The sequence below is a fragment of the Ursus americanus genome, chromosome 24 (genome assembly GCF_024610735.1).
Source record: "Ursus americanus isolate L20-20 chromosome 24, mUrsAme1.1.p, whole genome shotgun sequence".
In the NCBI taxonomy this organism is placed as follows: Eukaryota; Metazoa; Chordata; class Mammalia; order Carnivora; family Ursidae; genus Ursus; species Ursus americanus.
The window spans coordinates 1,064,773-1,089,562 of record NC_142150.1 but is presented as its reverse complement, the minus strand read 5'-3'; the positions used below and the strand labels follow the sequence as shown (position 1 = coordinate 1,089,562).

The following is a 24,790-nucleotide window of genomic DNA, read 5'->3' as shown; positions in this document are numbered from 1 at the left end:
GAATCAGAGATGGAATTATGAATGTGGAAATCGTCATCATGTAAATGGTATTTAAAGTCATAGGATGGGGGGGGAGTATTCAGAGGGAAGAGAAGAAGGTCCAGAATAAATCCTTGGGTACTTTAATATTCAGAGGTCAAGCAGAGGAGGAAAAGCCAGAAAAGACAGCTGAATTGGTGAAGGAGACATTGAGGTAGGAGGAAATCCTGGAAAATGTAAAGTCACCAAAGCCAAGAGAAAAATGAATAAATGTCAACAGGATACTATGCATAAATATTTTCTCAGCTCCTGCTGTGTGCAAAGAACTCTACTGGCAATGCAAAAGAAATGTTCCTGATCTCAAGGACCTTTTGATTTTGAAATGGAGATAAAAATAAGCCCCATAAAAATAATACAGTACATAGCCTTCTGATTTCCCTATCTCCAGGTTTGCCTTTCAATCCATTCTACTCCAGGCACAAGGTTGATTTCCCTAAAACAGCACTCCCATTAAAACGGATTAGCTTTAAACTAAAATTCATCAGAGTTCTGATCAGCTCAGGAACTTTCTTTGCCCATAAGACAGTCCCAAATCATCATTCTGGCACTAAAGGAAGGATGGCCACAGCCTCATGAAACTTTATAGCACTTTTTCTTGGAGGCTCAGTTTAGCACTGATTCTGTCTTTCCCTGTCCTCGTATGTAATTGGTGTATGTTTTTTTTTTTTAAGATTTTATTTATTTATTCAACAGAGATAGAGACAGTCAGCGAGAGAGGGAACACAAGCAGGGGGAGTGGGAGAGGAAGAAGCAGGCTCATAGCGGAGGAGCCTGATGTGGGGCTCGATCCCATAATGCCGGGATCACGCCCTGAGCCGAAGGCAGACACTTAACCGCTGTGCCACCCAGGCGCCCCTAGTGTATGTTTTGTCTAGATTGTGAGCTCCTTAAAGACAGATTAAGCCCAAACTCCATGTCTAGTATGCTAACTTATTAGCTTTATTTTTTTCTGCCAAGTAGACAAAGACCTCCAAATTTTATTTTATTTTATTTTAAAGATTTTATTTATTTGAGAAAGAGATAGTGAGAGAGAGCACTTGAGTGGGGAGGACAGGGAGAAGCAGACTCCCCACCGAGCAGGGAGCCCTATGCAGGGCTCAATCCCAGGTCCCTGAGATCATGACCTGAGCCAAAGGCACACGCTTAACCAACTGAGCCACCCAGGCACCCCAACAGACCTCCAAATTTTAGTCATATGGTATAGAACACAGGTGTAATAATGAAGCAAAATTTGAGTATCATAGAACTAGATTATGGGTAACTAGGAATGGAGGAGGGAACAGGGAAGTAGTCTAAAACTAGTTTACAGAAGGGGGAATGAACCATGGGAGCCTGTGGACTCTGGCCAACAAACTGAGGGCTTCAGAGGGGAGGGATTGGGATAGGCCGGTGATGGGTATTAAGGAGGGCACATATTGCATTGTGCGCTGAGTGTTATACGCAAATAATGAATCATGGAACATTACATCAAAAACTAAGGATGGGGGCGCCTGGGTGGTGCAGGGGGCGCCTGGGTGGCGCAGTCGTTAAGCGTCTGCCTTCAGCTCGGGGCGTGATCCCAGCGTGGTAGGATTGAGCCCCACATCAGGATCCTCCACTAGGGGCCTGCTTCTTCCTCTCCCACTCCCCCTGCTTGTGTTCCCTCTCTCGCTGGCTGTCTCTATCTCTGTCAAATAAATAAATAAAATCTTTTTTAAAAAAAACCAAAAAAAACTAAGGATATACTGTATGGTGACTAACATAACATAATAAAAAATTATTATAAAAAAAAAAACCAGTTTGCAAAGGGCCTTTTATACCAAACTAAGGAGTTCGGATGTTACTCTGTTATGAGAAACCTTACTGAGATTTCTGAGCACGGCAATTATATACTCATATCTGTGCTTCAGAAATGAATTCGTAGAGGGGATATATGAGGATGGCCTCAAAATTGGAAACAGTGGAGAATCAGTAGAGTGAATTTTTTGAGGCAGCAATACCAGCTTAACTTGCCGTGTAAGAGAAGATGGGTGTCTGGGAGTGGTAAAAAATAAGGCCAACGGAAGAGGTAGGGTAGGGCCAGAAAAAGAAGGGCTTGAAAGCTGGGCAAAAGCATTATGAACTGGGATCCCTGGGTTCTAATGCCTGTTTCCCTACTTGGGGAAAGTCCTTTATCTTTTCTGGAACCCAGTTTCCTTTTCTCTGGGGTTTTCTTCAGCTGTAAAAGTTGTCATTTCCTATAAAACTCTGACCTGCTACTGTAGTTCTCAAACCCTAACTGTACATTGGAATCACATGGAGAAGCTTTAAAAGTGGTTGATGCCTGGGTCCCACTCTGAGAGATTCAGATTTATGCACCCTGGACATTTTAAAAGGTCCTCAGGAGGGTGCCTGGCCGGCTCAGTCAGTAGAGTGTGTGACTTGCTCTCCGTGTCGTGAGTTCAATACCCCACATTGGTTGTAGAGATCACTTTAAAATCTTTTAAAAAATAAATAAAAATAAAAATTTAAAAAAAAAGCCCTCAGGTCATTCTACTGTGCAGCCAAGGTTGAGGTCGACTGATGTAGAAAATAGTGAAGCACCAAAATTCTTGAGCATGGTTAATATGTTGTGAAAAAAAGTGTCTTAAGGAGGACTAATATGCGTATACAGAGTAAAGGGAAAAGATTATAGGAGACCAACTGGAATTTTTCAATAATTTAGGAGAAAAATATACTAAGGCCTAGATTAGCATGCATGCAATGACATTGTAGGGAAGAAGAATGTAGGGAAAAGATGATTTAGAGGGAAGTAACACAAGGACTTAGTAATTAATTGAATATTCATTAGCTACATGTAGAAAATAAAAGCAATTTTGAGGAAGGGTGAAATTTATGTTCCTGATCAAAAGGAAAGAGAGAATGTAGAGTCAAGTTTCTAATAGAGAATAATAGTGGAATCCTTAGCAAAACTAAAGCAGTTGTCAAACAGTTGGTTAATCAATATTACTGATGATATGGTAACACATTAATTATTATGGGACTATGCTATTATGCTTTACGTACATTATCTCATTTAATCTGTACAACTCTATAAATACTGTTATTCCCATTTTACAGATTTAGAAACTAAGGAGAGAGAGCAGTTAAATAATTTGCCCAACATTACACAGTAAGAGGTAGAGAATGTAGTTGAACTAACCAGTCTGACTCCTTTTCTTCATGATAGGAAGATTATCAGTTACATACTGAATTGTTTGAGTTTGAACAAATAAGCAATATGGCTGTAGAGGCCAGACAGGAACATAAATGAGTAGATCAAGTCAGATTTAACTGTGGTGAAATGAAGAGAAAACATTTAAATGAGGCAGTCGCTACTCAACTATACTTAAATGTGGCCCTGTTGGAACTTCAGGCCCAGTATTGCCATATTTTAAGATTTTTCATGAAAAGATGTAAATCTAGATTTCTGTGTAAAATCTCCTAAAATTTAAGTGTCAACTAATTCAAATGTTTAAAATTACTGTGTGGCCCAAACAAAATATGGCTGCAAGTTTGCATCTCAGATTAATAATAGGCTGTTAGAAATTCAGAACTGAACTTAGAGATGTGAGCTGCAGATGTATGATTAGGGGGAATCCTTAAGCACAGAGAGGGTAGCAGACGTTTCAGGAGTTGTATGTTAGAATAATAACCAGCATTTGACATGATTAGTTAAAAGAATGCAACAATACATGAGTTAAGTCAGTCAGGACTCGAAGAGTTTTGCAATCTTATAGAAAACTGACATAAAATGGAAATGTTAAAACTAGCAGATTGAAGTGGGTGTATTTAAAATTCAATTTTCTATAAACTAAAAGCTAAATTCCAGATAATGACTTGAATTTTCATACATCCATGATGTGATGGAAACATTTCAAAACTGTGAATATCTCTCCTACTGATTGAAAGATAATTGAAAGATTATGTTTCATCCGTATTTTCACCTTTTTACATTGGGTTACTTTCTCCCAGCCCCAGTTTCTTACACACACACATAAAACCCGGGATGGTCTTTTGAGGAGACTGGAACTCAATAATTAAAAAAAAAAGTTACTTAATCTTTACTAATTGTGAAAGTCCATAGCAGAGGGGTTCACAATTAGTAAAGATTAAGTAAAACTTTTTTTTTTTTTTTTTTTAATTATTGAGTTCCAGTCTCCTCAAAAGACCATCCCGGGTTTTATGGCTCGGTAAATATTCTCTCTGAAATCGGGACTACTGTTTTTGAACATTATTCCATCAGATTAATGTATTATCAGTTATGAAGAATGTTAACCAGTTATTTAAAAATAAAGTATCATATATATGAAAGCATTTTTGCAAACTGTAAAGCCCTGTAATAATATTATAAAGAAATATTGTTCTGGTGTTATCTTGAAGTGACAAAGGTCCTGAAATTACAAAGTGAAACCTCTTATATTTGAAACACAATTTTCAAAATGTTTCCCCAAAATGTCTTTTATTTTCCACATGTAACTAACTCCAAGAATGAGATATTTCCACTTGTTTAAGTTCAAGTGAATTTGACTTAATAGCAGTAACTGTAGTAATATAATGAGGGGTAATGATCAGCCTCATACATGGCAAAGATCTAAAGATGCTGGAATTGTGTTAGAAATCTTCAGAGCCGCACCCCACCACTCTATTATCATGTTTAAACGTCCTAGGACAAACTGCAACTTTCATGAAGACTGTATTACCGACTAGGTGCTTTCAACACCAAGAGCTGTTTTGACATGTCAAACCTAAGTCTGGTCTTTGAAAACCCTGCCCTTTATTGGACACTCTTTAAAAGATCCGCATGTTAAAACAGTTTCTTGCTTTTGATACACATTGTATCAAGAACTGCATGTTCAAAATAAAGATGGGGAAATTTCTGCCAAGTGTATGGAAACATGACTCCATTTTTGTATAGCCAGGACTCCATTTTTATGTAGCTAAAATGTCGCAAACGATGGAACACTTCATTTTACGGTAGCCCTCCTTTAATATATTACCTGAGAAGTAGAAATAGTTCATCCTGCTGGCTTTGAAAACCCTAATCCTATTTGTTATGGTAGACCTTACATAAAATGGAAATACACAGCTCACAGTCTTCAACATGCTTAAAAACAAATCAACAAAACCCAAAAAACAAAAACCAGGAGCTAGCAATTAAAAATCCTCCAAACGCCCGCGCTCCGCAAACACTTCTTCCAAAGAAGTCTGGTATGGTCTGGGTATTCCTCCGTGACCGCTGGCCGGACATTCCTTCGGGAAAAGCAGCTTCTCGTGTGAGGTACAAAGACAATAAACCCCTTCCTTTTATCCCTTTCTCATTCACTTTGCAGGGGGTGGAATAAATAGGGAGCTGAATGACGCCTTCTGTACGCATCTGGGTGCACCGTCTTGTTTCCTGAACACTATCCTCCCGGCTCCCCCACCTAAAGCCGCCGACGCTGAACACCTGGAGACCGATAGTTATTCCAGGCACTGCGCCCCGGGGGCGCCAGGCCTCAACCCTACAGGCCCGTCCCGGGGAGGCCCGGCCTGCGAGGGGCAATCACGGCGCTTCGGGGGCGCCAGGAAGATCAATGCTCCGACACGCCACGGACAGGAATCCGGTAGAGTACGGGAAAGGCGAGTCCCCAGCACTCCCGCCCCCCCCCCCCCATTCCCGCTGAGAAAACGAGGTAGAGGGAAAGGGGGCTGTACAACTCCAGCATGGGGTAGAGTCAGGGAACAAAGAGACAGGAGGAAAATGAGACAGCCACACCAACGCAGACTCAGAAAGGCTCTCCGACTTTACGCAAGTGGCCCGCATCTCGACCGCGCTCAGCTGCCCTTACGCCACTAACTTGGCTTCAGAGCCTTCGCGAATATGGCTTTGCGCACTGCGGCGAGGCTGCGGCGCAACCGAGCTTGGCCCTGTGGCTCCTCCCCGCCGCTCTGCGCGGATTGGTGGCAGACAGCAGTCGGGCTTCTGATTGGGCGGCGAAGGAACCATTCGGGGCGGCTCTGGTGGGTTCGGCTGCCCCAGAGTGATAAGTTCGGCTTCAGACACGCCTCAGCGCCAGCAGCGAGTCGGAGCTCTATGGAGGTGGCGGCGAGTACCGGGTGGTGGCTGCAGCAGCGACTCCTCTGAGCTGAGCGTTTCCAAGCCGTTCCCGATTCCTTCCTCCCCCTTCCCTCCCCCTTTTTTGTTTTCCGTTCCCCTTTCCCCTCCCTTCCCTGTCCCCGACGGCCGGATCCTGAGGAGGCAGCTGCGGCGGCAGCTGCTGAGTTCTCGGTGAAGGTGAGTGGAGCTGCCGCCGCCGCCGCCGAGTAAGAGCGCTCTAAAATGGCCGCCGTCCCCTGGCCGCTTCTTCTCGAGCGGTACAAAATGGCGGCCGCAGGCGGGGACGGGCGGGGCGACCCTTGTTAGGTTTTTTGCGCTCTACGGGCACCTAGAAATTCTTCACCTTTGTTCTCCTTCCCCGTTGCTGAGGGAGTGGAAGGAAACCGGCAGCCGTGGCGGTCCCCGGCCGTCATCGTGGCTGTCGGTGGCCGGGGTCCGGGCGGACCGAGGCGCTGGTGTGGTCGGATTGGGAGAGAGCGTGGCCGGGCCGCGCGCCGCCGCGGGGAGCGACGTGCCGGCCGGCGGGGAGGGCCCGGCCGTTGGCGCGGGACCAGCCAAGGCGCAGGAGTCCCGGAGCCCGGCCTCCCGGCGGGGAGGTGGTATGTTGAGGCCCCGGTGCCGGCGGGGAGCGGTCCCCGCCTGGGACGGGAAAGGGGAGAGAAAACAAGAATTTGCGTTCTTTGGTCAGCTGGGAAGGGGACGGAGAGGCGGCTGTCAGTTCCTCGGGGATTTATGGGGAGGGAGGGGGGTCCGCTCGGAGGCGGCGGGTGGGAAGGAGGACGCCTTCCTGCCTGGAGAACAAAGAGCCGGGCGCTGGGCCGGCGGGGGCGGCCTCCGCTCGTCCCCACCGAGGCTTCCCCCAGCGGCTTCGCGGCGAGGCTGTCGGAAGCACTTCCTAGCTCCAGCCTGGGTGGGTGGAATCCACTGCTCTTTTGTTCCCAGGAAGGGGGAAAACGGGGCGGAGGTTCCTGCTGCCATGTTGTTGCCCGTGTCTTCCTCCTGCCGAGTGCCAGCCACTGTACACCCATGTCCCTCTCGCATCTTCCCGGATGCTCTCCGTGCGGGGGAGTTGAAAGAATGGACAGTGAAGAAAACTGCTCGACAGTCTTTAGTTATTCCTTATCTAGTCCGCTGGGCTCTTCGTCGAGGCAGCGAAAGCTTAGGACGTTTTCCACATCATGTGCTCGTGTTGATGGAGTTAAGATTTTCTGTTACTGATCTCAGTGCTCAGTTCTCAAAGTAGAATGTGGCTCTTACAAAAGATTGATTAGCAGTCGGGATGTTATCCTGCTTCTTTGAAGGCTCTTTGCATCTTTGAACATAAAGGGAATTTCCAGGTGGCTAAACAAAATTTTACTGTCCATTTGTGTTTGAGTACATTCTATTTTAGTCTAAGGAGATCTGCAATGCAGGGAAAGTTCAATCAACTGCAGTGGCAGGATCTAAAATAAATTATAATTGAAGGAAGGTTTATAGATTCCTATGTTAGTAGTGTCTAATTTTGGTACTCTTTCTCATTCTAGGTTTTTCATTTCTCCCATCCTCTTCCCTCCCCACCCCATCCATTAATATTATTCTTTTGAAGATTCTTCGTTGTCAAGCCGCCAAAGTGGAGAGTGCGATCGCAGAAGGGGGTGCTTCTCGTTTCAGGTATGTGCGGATTTATTTTTGGCCGTTGTTAGGAAGAGGCTAATCATAAGATTAAAAAAATTACCACACCAAGTAATTCTGATTTAATGTGTTGCAAGTTTAACATATAATAGGCCATTTACTTTTTTTTTTTTTAAGTTCTTAAATTTTCATTATTTTCTGTTTGCCATATGGAGGGTAAATGTCCTTTCCATTAGGCTCAAGTTCGGTTTTCATCTGTGGTGTAATTTCTGAAATACAGAATAATTAGAAACCCGTTAGCCCTCTTAGATAATTGGCATACAGTTTTTTTAAAAAGTTTTTCTTTTAAATAGTGCTTCTTCGGGCGGAGGAGGAAGTAGGGGTGCACCTCAGCACTATCCCAAGACTGCTGGCAACAGGTATAGTAAGTGTGTAGTAACAGTGAGCTTTAGAAAGCAGATTTAGATTAACAGTCGTTCTCATGCTTAAGAGTACAGCAATAGATACCAGGATTCCTAATCATACTGGGCATGGTTTCCGCTACATAGCCTTAATTGAGAATATCAGCTCTTGATTGTTCTTTTGCTAAATCATCTGAATTAGGGCTCTCAGACTGCTATTTTATTCTCTTAACTCTTTGGATTATTTTCATTATTGCTATTTCTGAAATCAGCAATTATTATCAGCAGTTATCCATACTTATTGGTAGTAAAGCAGTATGCATGTGACATAGTCATAGGACATTAGAAGATGTTCTTAAGGTGTGGCTCTTGGAGCAGCAGCATTGGCATCATCTGAGAGATTATTAAAAATGCAAATTATCTGGCCCTTCCCCAGCTCCACTAAAACAGAAACTGGGGGTGGACCCAGCAGTCTGTTTAAACAAGCCCTTCAGGTGGTTCTGTTGCAGTTTGAGAAGCACTGATTGTGGGTTGCTTAGTTGTAAGGGAAGTTGAAAAAAATGTAAACTTCCTGTTCAGAAAGATGTCTGATCAGTATGACATTTGATATGTGTCAGTGCTAGGTTTTAAATTGTATTAATTATAAATCTTCCATTTTCACTAGCGAGTTCCTGGGGAAAACCCCAGGGCAAAACGCTCAGAAATGGATTCCTGCACGAAGCACTAGACGAGATGACAACTCCGCAGCAAACAACTCCGCAAATGAAAAAGAACGACATGATGCAATCTTCAGGAAAGTAAGAGGGTAAGTTTACAGATCAGTTTTGTCCTTTTACTAAAAGGAGGCGGGGAAGAATGAGTTGTCTATGTTTTTCTTGTGTATGTGCTATATTATCTAGAAGGCAATGTTCATGTCCAAAGTGTATATTTTAATAAATACCAGTGTTGGCAGTTTTATCTTAAATTGAAGATGGAAACATATAGGTATTTTGAGGCTTAAGAGTTGCTTGTAGTCATGGGATTAAAATCCACAAGCCTTTTGTCCTGATGTTTCCCATGCCTGGTGTGTAACCCACTGAAGCATGGAACATAATGGTCTTAGTTCCTGGATTTTAGTAAGGAGATTCTTGTTCTCTGGGTTTCGAGGTAGTGAGAGAGATAGTCAAACAGCTGGGGATTCCTAAGCAGGTACAGATAGGATCTAAATAATAGTGAGAGGTTTATTTTAACATATTCTTGGCTAGATGGGTAGGAGGATAGGTCTTAGATACTCAGTGATGGAAGAAAAAATCTTACATAATTTAAAAGTAGTTTTTCAACTCTGATTCTTTGTGTGTTGCCTGACACTTAGTGTGATTCCTTTCTCCCCAGCATACTAAATAAGCTTACTCCTGAAAAGTTTGACAAGCTATGCCTTGAGCTCCTCAATGTGGGTGTAGAGTCTAAACTCATCCTTAAAGGGGTCATACTGCTGGTAAGTTAAAAGTTAGCTTAACTGAAAGAGTAAAGTAGTTAAACCCAAGGTTTTTTCCGCACACTTGTATTGATGCTTAAAACTCAGGTGTGAGCTAGATACGTGTATCTTTGAATTGTGATGGTGATTTTTAAAAAGAACCACTAACTTTCAGCAGCATCAGACTTTGGAGGTGGGTGTTTATTTTTATATTGAAGTATAGTTTGACATACAATGTTACATTAGTTTCAGGTGTATAATATAGTGATTTGATAATTGGACACATTACACAGTGCTTACCGCAAGTATGGTTGTCCTCTGTCATAAAAGGTGCATTTTAAATTGTTCATACTAAAAAAAATACATGTTCATACTACGCTTGCAGAGTTAGGGGCCTAGCACAGGCTAGTCAGGTTTTGGGGTTTTATGTTGTTCTTTCTGTGGAAAGCCTATTTTGGTGTTGGAAATGAATCATAGACTAGTTGATAGTGAGATTCCAGTGTCCGTTTATAGTTTCAATATCCAAGATACTTTCAGCCCTTGGTGGTGGGGGATGACTCGTATGAGATCTGTACTATCTTCAAGCTAATATTTAAGCGCTTGTATTCTCCCAGGCTGTGTGCTAATCATTTTACATGTATATAAGGCCAAGATTTTGTCAGAAGGTTATCAAAAGATTTAAGATCCTTAAGACTTGCAAGGAAGTATTAAGTTAAAGCAAGGGTTCTTTCAAAAAGTTGTCATATTCAGTTTAAAAAAATGCCATTTTCTGCAGATTGTGGACAAAGCCCTAGAAGAGCCAAAGTATAGCTCCCTGTATGCTCAGCTATGTCTGCGATTGGCAGAAGATGCACCAAACTTTGATGGCCCAGCAGCAGAGGGTCAGCCAGGGCAGAAGCAAAGCACAGTAAGTACTGGTGTTTGCTTACTTACTTTAAAATTGATTTGAAAGATTTCATTAACAAAATCTGCCAAATGTCTTTGTTTCCTATAGACATTCAGACGCCTCCTAATTTCCAAATTACAAGATGAATTTGAAAATCGAACCAGAAATGTTGATGGTGAGAGTTTATATTTGATACTTACGTAGTCTGTGTATTTTCAACTTTATTTTGAAAGTTGACTTTTTTCTGCTGTGTATTTTCAGTCTATGATAAGCGTGAAAATCCCCTCCTCCCCGAGGAGGAGGAACAGAGAGCCATTGCTAAGATCAAGATGTTGGGGAACATCAAATTCATTGGAGAACTTGGAAAGCTTGATCTTATTCATGAATCTATCCTTCATAAGTGCATCAAAACAGTAAGTATGGGAATTAGGTTTAGATCAGTCACTGGGTACATCTTTATTTGGGGGAAAGTTCCATTATAATTGCTTCATGCCATCAGAAAATGTTGGTAGGCTCATTAAATAATTCAAAGGGCTAGCAAAACTTAAATGTTATAAATAGGTACTTAAAGTACACAGTGCATTTTGTAAAGTGTGGGTAGAATTACCTGTCTCTGTTAAAATTGCGTAATTTGGAAGGATTTCTTCTATACACACCGAATAGTACTGTACTTAGTGCTGTATATGAGGGTGCTCTCCATCACTGCAAACATAAGGACAAGTGTTAGAACTATAAACCAAGTAAGATTTTGTCAACCTGTAGCATTTACTTCTTTGGTAGCTTTTGGAAAAGAAGAAGAGAGTCCAACTCAAAGATATGGGAGAGGATTTGGAGTGCCTCTGTCAGATAATGAGGACAGTGGGACCTAGATTAGACCACGAACGAGCCAAGGTATGTGTATTGCTGACAAAAATGGTATGAGAAGCTTGTCTTAATTTTATTTAAATGACTTGTTTTAGGTGATTGTCCTATTCTTGATTATAAACCAGGAAGTCTTAAAAGATTTAAATAACTGTATATATTTGCCATAGCAATTGTTTCTAATTAGGTATTTTTTTATTTTACTAGTCCTTAATGGATCAGTACTTTGCCCGAATGTGCTCCTTGATGTTAAGTAAGGAATTGCCAGCGAGGATTCGTTTCCTGCTGCAGGTGAAACTGATTTAAATATGCTGATAAGCTGATTTCTTCTCTTCGGGAATATTAAAAGTTACTAAAACTGTTTTTAAATTACAGGATACCGTAGAGTTGCGAGAACACCATTGGGTTCCTCGCAAGGCTTTTCTTGACAATGGACCAAAGACGATCAATCAAATCCGTCAAGATGCAGTAAAAGTAAGATGCTGGTGGTTTTTTTGTTTTTTAATCGAGTGTTTTTTAAGTTTATCAAACTGCGAAGATCTTGTTAACATTTGAGACTCCTCTTACTGGTGGAGCTTAATGTTTTTAGTTTCTTGTATAACATGGAAAGAAATTATATGTAGAAATTACATAATTAGCACTCTAGTAGCCTAGAAGTAGTTTTTCTCAGTATGACGATTTTAGTTTTATGTAAGGTAGTATCTAGAATCAGATGTTTATACACTTTATTTTTAAAGGATCTAGGAGTGTTTATTCCTGCTCCTATGGCTCAAGGGATGAGAAGTGACTTCTTTCTGGAGGGACCGTTCATGCCACCTAGGATGAAAATGGATAGGGACCCACTTGGAGGACTTGCTGATATGTTTGGACAAATGCCAGGTGATTTGACTGAAACTGTTACCAATTTAAAAAAAATTCAACATTTTAATAGTAGCAGAGTTGTAAAGAATTCTTTGTTCGTGTGTGTATTTTAAGGTAGCGGAATTGGTACTGGTCCAGGAGTTATCCAGGATAGATTTTCACCCACCATGGGGCGTCATCGCTCGAATCAACTGTTCAATGGCCATGGGGGACACATCATGCCTCCCACACAGTCGCAGTTTGGAGAGATGGGAGGCAAGTTCATGAAAAGCCAGGTATGAAAACATTGAGAATTCTTAGGTAACAAGTATCAAATCCAGGAATGTGAATTACTTTTTGCTTTTTTAAAACAAATATTTTAGGGTCATGTGTGTTTTTCTAAACCAAATTTATATCTGACAGTTAACTTAAAACTGGGTAAGATGCTTATCCTTAATAAAATCACAGCACTTTATTTGACAGTTAGTCTAGATTTTTATTCTTCCCTTGTTTCATCTTTTACTTCCTCTGGGCAAATTCAGTTTAAACTTTCCTTGTGGCTTGGCTCATCCCTTTGGTACTTGATTACCATAATTTGTGGACCCCTTTTTATCTAGACTTTCTTTCTCCCTTTCTAAAATAGGGGCTAAGCCAGCTCTACCATAACCAGAGTCAGGGACTCTTATCCCAGCTGCAAGGACAGTCGAAGGATATGCCACCTCGGTTTTCTAAGAAAGGACAGCTTAATGCAGATGAGGTACATTCGCCTATGTTACTTCTATGCCAAAGTTTGTCAATTTAGAAATCTACTGCCCGATGATTATAAATAAGACGCGTTATTAAGAGGACTTAATGCTGGAGCTCTTCACCTTCTTCTTTCTTTTCTGTACTTCCTTTTTCTTTCTTTGGATGTCCAGCGTCCTGTGAGCGAAGATTATGAGATATGAGGGCAAGTCTCTTAAAGTCTTCAGTTAGAGCAAAGAAAATGGTTGTCAAGATTTTGATTGTGATTTTCCTGTAAATAAACTGATTTTCTGGTTTTTAACATTTCAGTGATGCATCTCCTAGGAGAATTCTAGTACAAATACAAAATTTGTAACAGTATCTTATTTTTGTGTGGGTCAGATCTTTAGTTTTCTTGCCTGAAGTTATGTTAACATGGAGCAACTTTTTCAGCCATCAGTTCTCAAATTTCTGCCTTAGGTTCTAGGATGTTTGTATGCTGATTTAGTAATTGTAGGATGTTGGATCTAATGTTTGCCAACTGCATGGTGTCGATTTTGTTTTGATTTGTTTTCAATCCTAGATTAGCCTGAGGCCTGCTCAGTCGTTCCTAATGAATAAAAATCAAGTGCCAAAGCTTCAGCCCCAGATAACTATGATTCCTCCTAGTGCACAACCACCACGCACTCAAACACCGCCTCTGGGACAGGTATGACTGTAGTATGACAACATTTTCTCTTGTTAGAGTACTTTGGAAGATTTTTTTAGTGTCTGTCTTTTAACTTGATGAGTTGTTTTTTGTTTTGTTTTTTAGTTAAACATTCGTACCTGGTTTTTGTGTTTTTGGTTTTTTTTAGACACCTCAGCTTGGTCTCAAAACTAATCCACCACTTATCCAGGAAAAGCCTGCTAAGACCAGTAAAAAGCCACCACCATCAAAGGAAGAACTACTTAAACTAACTGTAAGTTTCAAATAATCACAGTCTAATTCACGGAGTCTATCTGAGATGGGAAAACACTAAAGATACTTGGATTGTGTTCTTTTCAGGAAACTGTTGTGACTGAGTATCTAAATAGTGGGAATGCAAATGAAGCTGTCAGTGGCGTAAGAGAAATGAGGGCTCCTAAACACTTTCTTCCTGAAATGTTAAGCAAAGTAATTATCCTGTCACTAGATAGAAGTGATGAAGATAAAGAAAAAGCAAGTTCTCTGATCAGTTTGCTCAAACAGGAAGGGATAGCCACAAGTGACAACTTCATGCAGGTACAACACTTGTCTGATTCTGTGAGGGGTTTTTTTGTTTTTTTTTTTTTTTTTTTTTTGCATTCCTATTTTGAGAGCTAATAAACTGTTACCTATTCCTTCAAAGGCTTTCCTGAATGTATTGGACCAGTGCCCCAAACTGGAGGTTGACATCCCCTTGGTGAAATCATATTTAGCACAGTTTGCAGCTCGTGCCATCATTTCAGAGCTGGTGAGCATTTCAGAACTAGCTCAACCACTGGAAAGTGGCACCCATTTTCCTCTCTTCTTACTTTGTCTTCAGCAGTTAGCTAAATTACAAGATCGAGAATGGTTAACAGAACTTTTTCAACAAAGCAAGGTCAATATGCAGAAAATGCTCCCAGGTAAGAGAATGCTGGGGACTTTGTTATTTTGTTTTGAATAGTAAGTCTAGAGAGGCTTAGTACCTTGAGTGGATTTATGTAAATCATCACACTGTGTGATGATCCTGTCCAGATAGTGATAAGCATCACCTTTTATAACAAGTGATTGATTTACTAACTTCATTTGATCCTTTGCTGGGTTCTTTATTCTTCTACATTAGTCTCATACATTTGGGAAATAATTTGTGAAGCTGTTCTCTAGACAGGCCAACTGGCTAAAATGAACAGCCTGATGATGGAGATGGTTTTTGTCTCTTCAGAAATTGATCAGAATAAGGACCGCATGTTGGAGATTTTGGAAGGAAAGGGACTGAGTTTCTTATTCCCACTTCTCAAATTGGAGAAGGAACTGTTGAAGCAGATAAAGTTGGATCCATCCCCTCAAACGATATATAAATGGATTAAAGATAACATCTCCCCCAAACTTCATGTAGATAAAGGATTTGTGAACATCTTAATGACTAGGTAAGATAAAGTCCAGAGTTCATGCTTTATATTAGAAAAAGGTCTAAAGCAAGGACTAAGAATTATCTTTCTTGAGCTGGAAAATGTTGCTTTTGGATTCTAACAAGATCTTTCTTTGCAGCTTCTTACAGTATATTTCTAGTGAAGTAAACCCACCCAGTGATGAGACAGATTCTTCCTCTGCTCCTTCCAAAGAACAGTTAGAGCAGGAGAAACAACTGCTGCTTTCTTTCAAGCCGGTAATGCAGAAGTTCCTTCATGACCACGTTGACCTGCAAGTCAGTGCCCTGTATGCTCTTCAGGTGCACTGCTACAACAGCAACTTCCCCAAAGGTGAGCGGGAGGAGGGCGGGTGAGCGGGCGCGGCATCTGCCAGCAGCGCACTGGATCATGGGATTGCATGTTGTCTTGTAGGCATGTTACTCCGCTTTTTTGTTCACTTTTATGACATGGAAATTATTGAAGAAGAAGCTTTCTTGGCTTGGAAAGAAGATATAACCCAAGAGTTTCCTGGGAAAGGCAAGGCTTTGTTCCAGGTAAATCTTTAGTTAGAGGAATTTTAGTCTGCTTTTTTCAATTTACTTGGTATTTTGTGTCCTGTATTTGTTTTAAAGGTTCTTCCTTAGATGCTTGGTGTTATCTGTACCTCTCCTCCTGCACTGTTAGAAGCTGCGGTAAAGTAGGCAGTTAGCACAGGGACGTAAAGCCGTGAAGTGATGAAAGGCTTCAGTCTAGTGATAGGTAAGGGGTTATTGATGGCTAGCATTTTGTAGAAAGCTGCTTACAAAGGTTGAATGATGGCGTAAGATTGGATTTAAGCTTTTTTTAAAAAAAGGAGAGATTGCTTCTGATTTTTCACACCTTAATTTTAGATCTTACAGAGTGGACTTCTAGCCCTAGGGGAAGAACTTCATACTTCTGGGGATTTTAAAACCACAGTACATATATCACACACAGTGGTTTAAAAGCAGGTTTCAGAGTTCGATTTAGTGGGTCTGTGGTTTCCCAGGGGACCAGGGTTTGAGAAATACTGGTCTCTAGTGTCTTTTTGTGAGGAACATCCATGAAGCATTTACCATTAGCCCTGTCCTTGGGGAATCTGCTTGGGCAGTTTCGGAGCAGGGCTGGAAGTCTACTTCAGGAACCATTCTCCCCTCTTTCCCCATTCCTGCTAAACCTGTCTTAGGTTCGGGAGGAGCCCGTCCCGCTCAGAAATGAGCCTGAGCGGTAACGGAGTAGTGTCACGGACCGACGCCCGGGCTCCCTGGCTGTAAAACTGCTTCCCAAATCCAACTGCCCACACCTTTTACAATAACTTGTAGCCGACAGTATCAGCAGTATGGTCTGAAGGCTGCTGCAGTCATGAAAGGGATCTGCTACCTAAAACTTGTCTCCTTCGGTGGGTTTGCCAGCTCAATCCTAAATCAAGACTATTGGGTAGAGTTTTTGTATCTTCTGTAAGTGCGGCTTAATTCTGTGGAATGACATTCACAGGTGAATCAGTGGCTAACCTGGCTAGAAACTGCTGAAGAAGAAGAGTCCGAGGAAGAAGCTGACTAAAGAACCAGCCAAAGCCTTAAATTGTGCAAAACATACTGTTGCTATGACGTAACTGCATCTGACCTAACCACTGCGAAAATTCATTCCGCTGTAATGTTTTCACAATATTTAAAGCAGAAGCACGTCAGTTAGGATTTCCTTCTGCATAAGGTTTTTTTTGTAGTGTAATGTCTTAATCATAGTCTACCATCAAATATTTTAGGAGTATCTTTAATGTTTAGATAGTATATTAGCAGCATGCAATAATTACATCCTAAGTTCTCAAGCAGAGGCAGTCTATTGCAAGGACCTTCTTTGCTGCCAGTTATCATAGGCTGTTTTAAGTTAGAAAACTGAATAGCAACACTGAATACTGTAGAAATGCACTTTGCTCAGTAATACTTGAGTTGTTGCAATATTTGATTATCCATTTGGTTGTTACAGAAAAATTCTTAACTGTAATTGATGGTTGTTGCCGTAATAGTATATTGCCTGTATTTCTACCTCTAGTAATGGGCTTTATGTGCTAGATTTTAATATCCTTGAGCCTGGGCAAGTGCACAAGTCTTTTTAAAAGAAACATGGTTTACTTGCACAAAACTGATCAGTTTTGAGAGATCGTTAATGCCCTTGAAGTGGTTTTGTGGGTGTGAAACAAATGGTGAGAATTTGAATTGGTCCCTCTTATTATAGTATTGAAATTAAGTCTACTTAATTTATCAAGTCATGTTCATGCCCTGATTTTATATACTTGTATCTATCAATAAACATTGTGATACTTGATAGAGTTGTGTGTGACTTTTACGTAGCAGCCACAAATTTATGAAGAATTACTCTCTTAGATTTTGAAGATTCAGAGGTCTCATGAATTTAGATGCGTAGCAACAAACTTTACATTTGCCTAGGTAGATTTCTAAGTCAAAACACTAGCCTTGGTCTACACTGCCCTACAGCTGATCTAGTCGGCGCTCCTGGCCTTATCCAACACCCTGTTAATCTGATGAAATTTCCTGCAACTTTTGCCTTTGCTCATTCTGCTCCTGCCTCCCGGGACATGCCATGCATTCCTCCCTCACCCCCCATAGCTAGAGGACTGCCCCCCTCCCCGAGTCTGGGTTGAAAAGTCAGGTTAATTAGTAAGGGCCCCACCGTCTGTCTGCCCTCTTGAAAAACTTAACACATCCTTGCTCTGCCTCTTACCCTTTTACACACTGCCACATCCGCCGGTGAGACTTACTGCATGTTTATATCTGACTCCCTCCAGCATGTGAGATTGAAGTGTTCTGTTCACTGCTGTTTACCCAGCACCTTTTAGAACAGGACTTACACACAGTAAGCATATTTATTGAACCAAATCACAAATTTATCCTACATGGCAGGATCTGGCCATAGAAGGAAGTAGCGGAAGGAATCCAAGAGTTAAGAGAGCATTCATCCCTACTACTACTACTGAGCAGTGTGAGCTAGGCAAGATACTCTGCCTCATTCCTCTGAGTTGATTTCTTTTGAAAATGGGGCTAAGGCCATGATCACTAAAGGCAATATAAATGTCCCTAGCAAGAGAGTCTCGTAGGTAAGAAGGCCTTTGATACATGTGAATTCTTGCTCTACCTTCTCAGTAGCTTTTCCAACTCAGGAAGAGCTGCTTCCATCCTGAGCTGCCAATCAGCAGATAAATCCAAGGGGCCTTTCTCAGTCTTCACTGACCTATCAAAAGCATTCAACAGCTGGTTATTTCTTACCTTCAGGCTTCTTAAGGCTTGGCTCTAGCCTGCCTCATGCATGTTACTGTTTCCTGCTCCCCACCCCCCAGCCCTCCTTCCCAACTGGTCCACACATTCTGTCCATCTTCCATGATTACTATCTGAAGCCCTTGACTTCAACCCCATCCCCATTGTACCACCCTAGTCCAGGCCCCACTGTCTCATGCCAGAGCTATTGCAATGACTTAAGGGTCATCCTCCAGTTCATGTTGCTCTCCTTCCAGTCCCTTCTTCACATCAGTGGTTCTAAAGCTCTGGTCCTTCCTCTGCCCTTCAGTGGCCCCAAGTTTTCCTCCGAAGAAAATTCAAATTCCTTAATTTAATAGTGGAGTTAGCTGCTGTTGGCCCCTTTACATTTTTCCCCCCTTCCGTCTCCTGTCTGTGGGCCTCTCATAGGCTGTTTTCCTCTTCCTGGAACATGGCTCTCCTTAACTCTTTACACCTCTCCGTCCATCTAGCTTATTCTTACTCATCCCTTCAGGTATTAGCATAAATGCCCCACATTTGGAAAACTTGCCTTCTGCCAAGATTGAGGAGTTTGGACCAATCAAGAGCTCTTGGTTGCAAAGAGAAACATACCGCGGACAAACTATAAATTTATTGGCATCCCGTTTAAGGGATGCAAAGGAAGCCCAGAGAAGCAGGCTTAGAAATGAAGGGGGAAGAAGGGACACTGGGTAGCTTGAACCACAGAACTTGCCTGGCTAGGGCAGTGCTGTGAGCATCCCCATCGAACCCCCGAGCCTTCTGTGCTGGGACACCAGGTCCAGGTGCAGAGCCTCAGGCAGAAGCCCCCAGCGGCCTGGGCTTGGATCCCTGTGCTCACCTGTTGCTGCCTTTGCTTTAGTAGAGCACCAGTCGGCCTTTGCAGCCCCTGCTGTGTCAGGCAGGCGCTGACCCCACAAAGACCGACCTTGTAGGAGGGAAGGAAGAACTCTGGAAGGGAACTTGGGTAGACAGCCAAAACAGTTGTCTGCTGTGAGGCCTCTCTACTCCAGCTCCCAATCTAGCACTTACCACGCTGCCTTGTGACCACCTGCTTACTGCCTGACTTTCCACACTGTGCTGAGAAGCGCTCCTGGGGGCGGGGGTGGGGGGTGGGGAGGGAGTGTCTCGTTCATTCCTGTTCCCAGGGCTTAACACAGTGCTGGACACAAATACCAATAAATAGGTATGGAATGCAACAATGAATTCGGGTTTTGTGGAACCTGAATTTTCTATAATTGGGGCATGAGGAAGAAGGTCCAATTAGAAGGCAAACCTGTCCACTGTGGTGCTAACCAGCTGAAGTTTGCCTGAAGCCTTCGGTCTGTTGCAGAGGAGTGAGCTGGACACCACTATGCGGCTCACAGAGTCTTGAATCCTTACTGGGTTGGCGAAGAGTCCACATACAAATTCTTTGAGGTTATCCTATTGATCCATTCCATAAAGCTCTCAGAAGAAATCCTGACACTCAGTGGATCACCAAACCAGTCCACAAGCACAGGGAGATGTGGGGGGTGGGGGTGGGGGGGTCCTGCAGGCCGCAAGAGCCAAGTTCCACCGCACTACTGGTTCTCGCTGAGCGGCCTGGAGAAGACGCGATACTCTCCAGCTCCAGCGTTACTGCTGATGTAAGTAATGTTTGTAGAGTTATTACCTAATAAACAATTGAGGACAGTTAAAAAAATTAAAAAGGTGCAACTCAAAGAATACAAACTATAAACTTGGGGTCAGGGTCCAGATGTAAGGGTCCCTGTGTAAGAGGCCGGTTTCGGACTTAACCTCATTGACTACAGGGCAACTCTAGGAAGAAGTGACTGTAGGTGATACCCTAAGCACAATAATTCTTGTCCCGTTCTGTACCAGACCTGCTTCCAATCCGATTACAAAGCACAGCTCCCCACATGTATTCATTCAGACGTTCGGAAGTGAGCACCTGATCACCGCGGGCCTTGTGCTCCGCCGGGACCCAGCAGGAGTAAGACACCATCGCTCCTCCCCACAAGCGCCCACGGGCCAGCGGGGGAGACGGCCAGGAGTGGAGCATGCTGCCATGGGCAGGTGATGGGCCGCCCGAGCCCAGAGGAGGACACTCGCTGGAAAAGCTGGGACTTCAAGGAAGAGTCACTCCTGACGAGCGTTTGCGGGAGGGCTCTCCAGGCAGAGGCAGGGAACCCGGCATCACCTTCCTTCTGGCTCCGCAGAGCCCCCATCTCCCTTCTCTGCAGAGCCCACCGACACTTCTGAGGGGACATCGGCTGGAGGTGGCAGAGCACGGCAGCTTCGGGTACCAGCTCTGTGATGGGGCCAGGAAGACGGAGACTCCCAAAGCTCCCTCACCTCACTAGATTTAGAGACAGCCTTCCAGGGGTGTCCTCCAAGGAAACCCCGGGCTCTGGTCAAGGAGATGTCTGAGCACAGGGCAGGGAGGAGCAGAAAGAGGACCCTGAAGCCATACAGGCTGCCCAGACCCCTAGACTGTCCTCCCACCCCCACCTCGGCTGGGGTTAGTCCCGCAGGAGGGGTCAGAATCACAATCGGGCTTCCTGTCTCCATCGCGCCCTCTGCAGGGCTCCCAGGAGAAGACACCCCACCCCTCCTCCTCTCGGGAGGAGGATACAAGGGTACTTGTCTTGAACATCCCAAGAGAAAAGAGGCCCAAAACCTACTGGACATGCTCATCAAGGGGGTAGGGGAGAGTTAGAACTGGCTCTGGGTTGGTGCCCCTGTCCACTGCAGACGACGCAATAGTGTGACCGAGAAGCAGTGAATCCTCAAGGGCTGCTCATGCCTGCATGGGACTCAGAGCCTGGTCTGGTCTGTGACTCTAATTACTAATTACCTGGGAATCCCAGCTTCCCAAGTAATTAGTCCCATGAGCTTAGGCCAATTGTTTCACCTCTCTGGGCTTCATCTGCCTTATCTGTGAAATAATCCTTGGTTTGGCCCCCTCCTAGGGCCATCGCAGGAAGCCAGACAGGTCATGAAAAACCGTGTTCGACAGGTGTGGGGTTGCTCTACGGGACCATTCATCTCAGAAATATTTATGGAGTTCCAACTACATGCTGGGACTACCCCAGCGCTGAGCATGTGGCCATGAACGAGGCAAAGGCTTTTTATGGAGCACACATTCTGGCTGATAGAGAAGAAACAAGTATACCAGGTCCATCAGAAAGTGCTACACATAGAGAAATGAAACAGGGAGTCATGTGAATGCTCGCTGAAGCAGGGCATTCAGGGAAGGCCTTCTGTGCTGTGCCCCTACAGCAAAGAACTACATAAAGTGAGGGAGTGAAAGATGCAGGTATCTGAAGGAAGAACCTTCCAGGCACTAGGGGAAGCAAAGCCAAGGGCCCTGAGATGGAAACACACATGGGCGTCTGAGGAACAGTGCGGGAGCACGTGCAGCTGGGCAGAGAGCAGGGGCTGAGGCTGGAGAGTGGCCAGGGGGCACGTGAACGAGCCAGACACAGTGAGGACTGTGGCTTTTATTCTGAGTGGGGTGGGCTGCCTTTGGAGGATTGCTAGTATTATTTATTAATAACATTAATCACTCATTAGTACGACACATGCTTTGCTATGGCATATTATTGTGACTATTCTCACTAACATTGCTTGAGCATGTGGTACACGCAGGCTGGATTAGGCCCATTCAGCATCCTGTTTAATCTTCCCAACCTCTTTGAGGCAGGGACTTTATTATCCCCATTTTATTGATGAGGAAACCGACTCTCAGAAAAAATGAAGGAGCTTGCCTAAGGTCTTTCGTTTACTCAACAAGTAGTGGTGAGCACCTTCTGGGTGCTCCTTTGAGGAGCTAGGACACAGCGTTGTCACGGGTTACCATTCACACCTTGCACTGCATTTCAGAAGCCCGTACTCATCATGGGTAAGCCTGATGTGGGGACAGAAGGAAAGGAAAGAAAGGAAAAGATTCACCCAGAGGCAGCGAGCTTCTCCTTCCTGGGAGTGTGCGATCAAAGGGAGCAAGCCCCTGGATTAGCAGGTGCCGCGGAAGGCTGGGCCGTCGGACCCGAGGTGAGGAACAGTCAGCCTCCAAATCCCCCTGGTACGGGTTGTGTCCCACCCTAAAGATATGCTGAAGTCCTAACTGCAGGCAGCTGTGAATGTAACCTTCCCCGGAAACCGGGTCATGATCAGAAGTAATCAAGATGAGGCCGTTAGGGTGGATCCCAATCCAACAGGATGCTGTCCTTACCCGAAAAGAGACACAGAGACACAGGGAGGCCACAGGATGGCAGAGCTGGAGCGGAGTGATGTCTCCACGCAAGCCAAGGGAGGCCACGGACCGCAGCAACACCAGAGGCTAAGAGAACAGCCTGGAACACATTCTCCCCTACAGATTTCAGGTGTCCCGCCAACATCGTGAGGTCAGACTCCCAGCCTCCGGAACTAGGAGAGAATGCGTTTCTGTTGTTTTACGGCACTCGGTTTCAGCCCTAGGCAACGAATGCGCTGCACCTGCTGTAACAGCACCCCCACCCCCGCCCCCATGATGCCTTCCAGTCCCCCCTTCCGGTCCCCCCTTTCCAGTCCCCTCCCCAGAACCTGCTTCACTGCTCAGCTGGGTGCAGAAGAGGGAAGCACTTGGATGAACAAATGAACGAACAGTGGAGCTCTATTTAGTTCTGAGAAAACTCAGCTCTGAAGACAATGACTAAACTGGTCATCCATTTTAGCACTGAAAACTTAGAAAATAAAAATAAGGGAAGAGATATAAAGTTAATCATATCAAAGGTTTTCTTAATTTGGGGCAAGGTGGTCATTCTAAGCATGATATCGGTGGCAGGTCCAGATTTTGTGCGGCCTGAAGTTTAAATCATTTGAGGGGCCCTTTTAGGAAAAAGAATCCAAAATTACAAATACAGAATTAGGTACAGGGCCCAAGGAGATGGGGGACCCTGAAGCATAAGCTTCTTCAACTTCATGGAAAATCCACGTCTGCACGAAAAAAAAAAAAAATCCAGAAACCACAAAGGAAAGTGTTGATGGATTTGTCTAATTAACCTGTTTTCCCCAAAACAAAGGACAAACTAAGAAAAATAGTTGCCATACTTACAATAAAAGGTTAACCACAAAAAGCTCTTAGAAATCAATAAGAAAAAGGCTAACTCTGGGGAGCCCAACTGTGTGCCTGGCGCAGGGCTTACATTATTGCACTGGAGTCTCAGAGCAGTCCTGGGATGCAGACATTGTTACCCCAGTTTAATCAGTAGGAAATCAGGGCTAAGGGACATGAAGCCACCATTGAAATGAAGCCACCGTCCAAAGTCATATAGTTTGTCGTTGAAAGAATAATCTAAAGCTCATATGTTTTCCATCAGATATGGTCAAAATTGGAGCTGATTTCCAAAGGGGGGCGAATAAAAGATGGCGGCCCTGCAGTCTTTCATACCCAAATTACCCCCGAGAGAGGGACCGGCCTGACGTTTTAGTGCTAATGATTTATTTCCAATGATACGAGACCCTCTCAGTTACTATTTGTGCACGAGGATGTACTGTTTGGGGATGACGCATGAATCCGAAATGGTCCAACCAATGCTAGTTTTCCACATGTATGGAGATCCCCCATTGGGCTCAGTGAAGAAGACAAAACAAAACCGAAAAAGCACAGAGAAATTTAATGCAGATTTAATCATTATTCCTGGGGACATGATCACACAATCCAAAGCGGGGAGCCTGCTTTTCCCTCTCCCTCTGCCCCCTGCTCATGCTCTGTCTCTTGCTATCTCTCTCTCTTAAATAAATAAAATCTTCAAAGATAAATGAAAACCGGTACGCTAAATCAGGATGACACACACCTAGTAGACAAACAGAACAGCCAAAAGGCTTAATGAGACGTAAGTGAGCACATTTCCAGCCAAACACAGATTCTCAGGCCTGGACCACAACCAATGCCAAGGAAGGGAAGGCTACATTCTCTTAAAAACCACGGTGGGCACGGCTGGAGACCAAGCCCCTGGTCAAAAATCTTTGTGATGAATCTGAGTAAAATTATTTTATGAAGTGTGAATGGAGAAAAGCATAGCTGGTTGGTTTTTTTTTTTTAAGATTTTATTTATTTATTTATTTATTTATTTATTTATTTATTTATTTATGTATGTATGTATTTATTTATTTGACAGAGAGAGAGAGAGAGCGAGCGTACAAGCAGGGGGAGAGGGAGAGGGAAAAGGAGACTCCCCACCAAGCAGGGAGCCCGATGCAGGACTCGATCGCAGGACCCTGGGATCATGACCTGAGCCAAAAGCAGAGGCTTAACCAACTGAGCCACCCAGGCGCCCCGAAAAGCACTACTTCTTAATCAATGTTTTGTTTTATATGCAGTTTTAAATGTTTGTAATAAATATATTAAATATTATTAATAGACATTGAACTATTTCACCTATATACCAAAAGTCTATAAACTTAAGTTAATTAAAAACCTTTTGAGCAGGGGCG

The 24,790-nt window shown here is 43.6% G+C and overlaps 1 protein-coding gene and 1 non-coding gene across 2 annotated transcripts; both read left to right on the top strand.

Annotated features, from left to right (window-relative positions):
• Positions 1–5,439: 5,439 nt before the first annotated feature.
• Positions 5,440–17,366, top strand: EIF4G2 (eukaryotic translation initiation factor 4 gamma 2). The gene is made up of 22 exons (XM_087855268.1): positions 5,440–5,658; positions 7,660–7,786; positions 8,101–8,166; positions 8,813–8,953; positions 9,520–9,622; positions 10,377–10,508; positions 10,596–10,662; positions 10,749–10,900; positions 11,268–11,378; positions 11,556–11,639; positions 11,724–11,822; positions 12,086–12,227; positions 12,324–12,484; positions 12,832–12,945; positions 13,495–13,620; positions 13,769–13,873; positions 13,960–14,175; positions 14,282–14,540; positions 14,840–15,044; positions 15,166–15,377; positions 15,459–15,580; positions 16,539–17,366. The coding sequence occupies exons 1-22, from the start codon at positions 5,613–5,615 to the stop codon at positions 16,602–16,604; spliced, it is 2,856 nt and encodes a 951-aa protein (XP_087711394.1). The 5' UTR covers positions 5,440–5,612; the 3' UTR covers positions 16,605–17,366.
• On the top strand, positions 12,998–13,141 carry LOC123791686 (small nucleolar RNA SNORD97). Its single transcript, XR_006779476.1, has one exon. It is a non-coding gene; the product is annotated as a small nucleolar RNA SNORD97 (small nucleolar RNA).
• Positions 17,367–24,790: the final 7,424 nt, after the last annotated feature.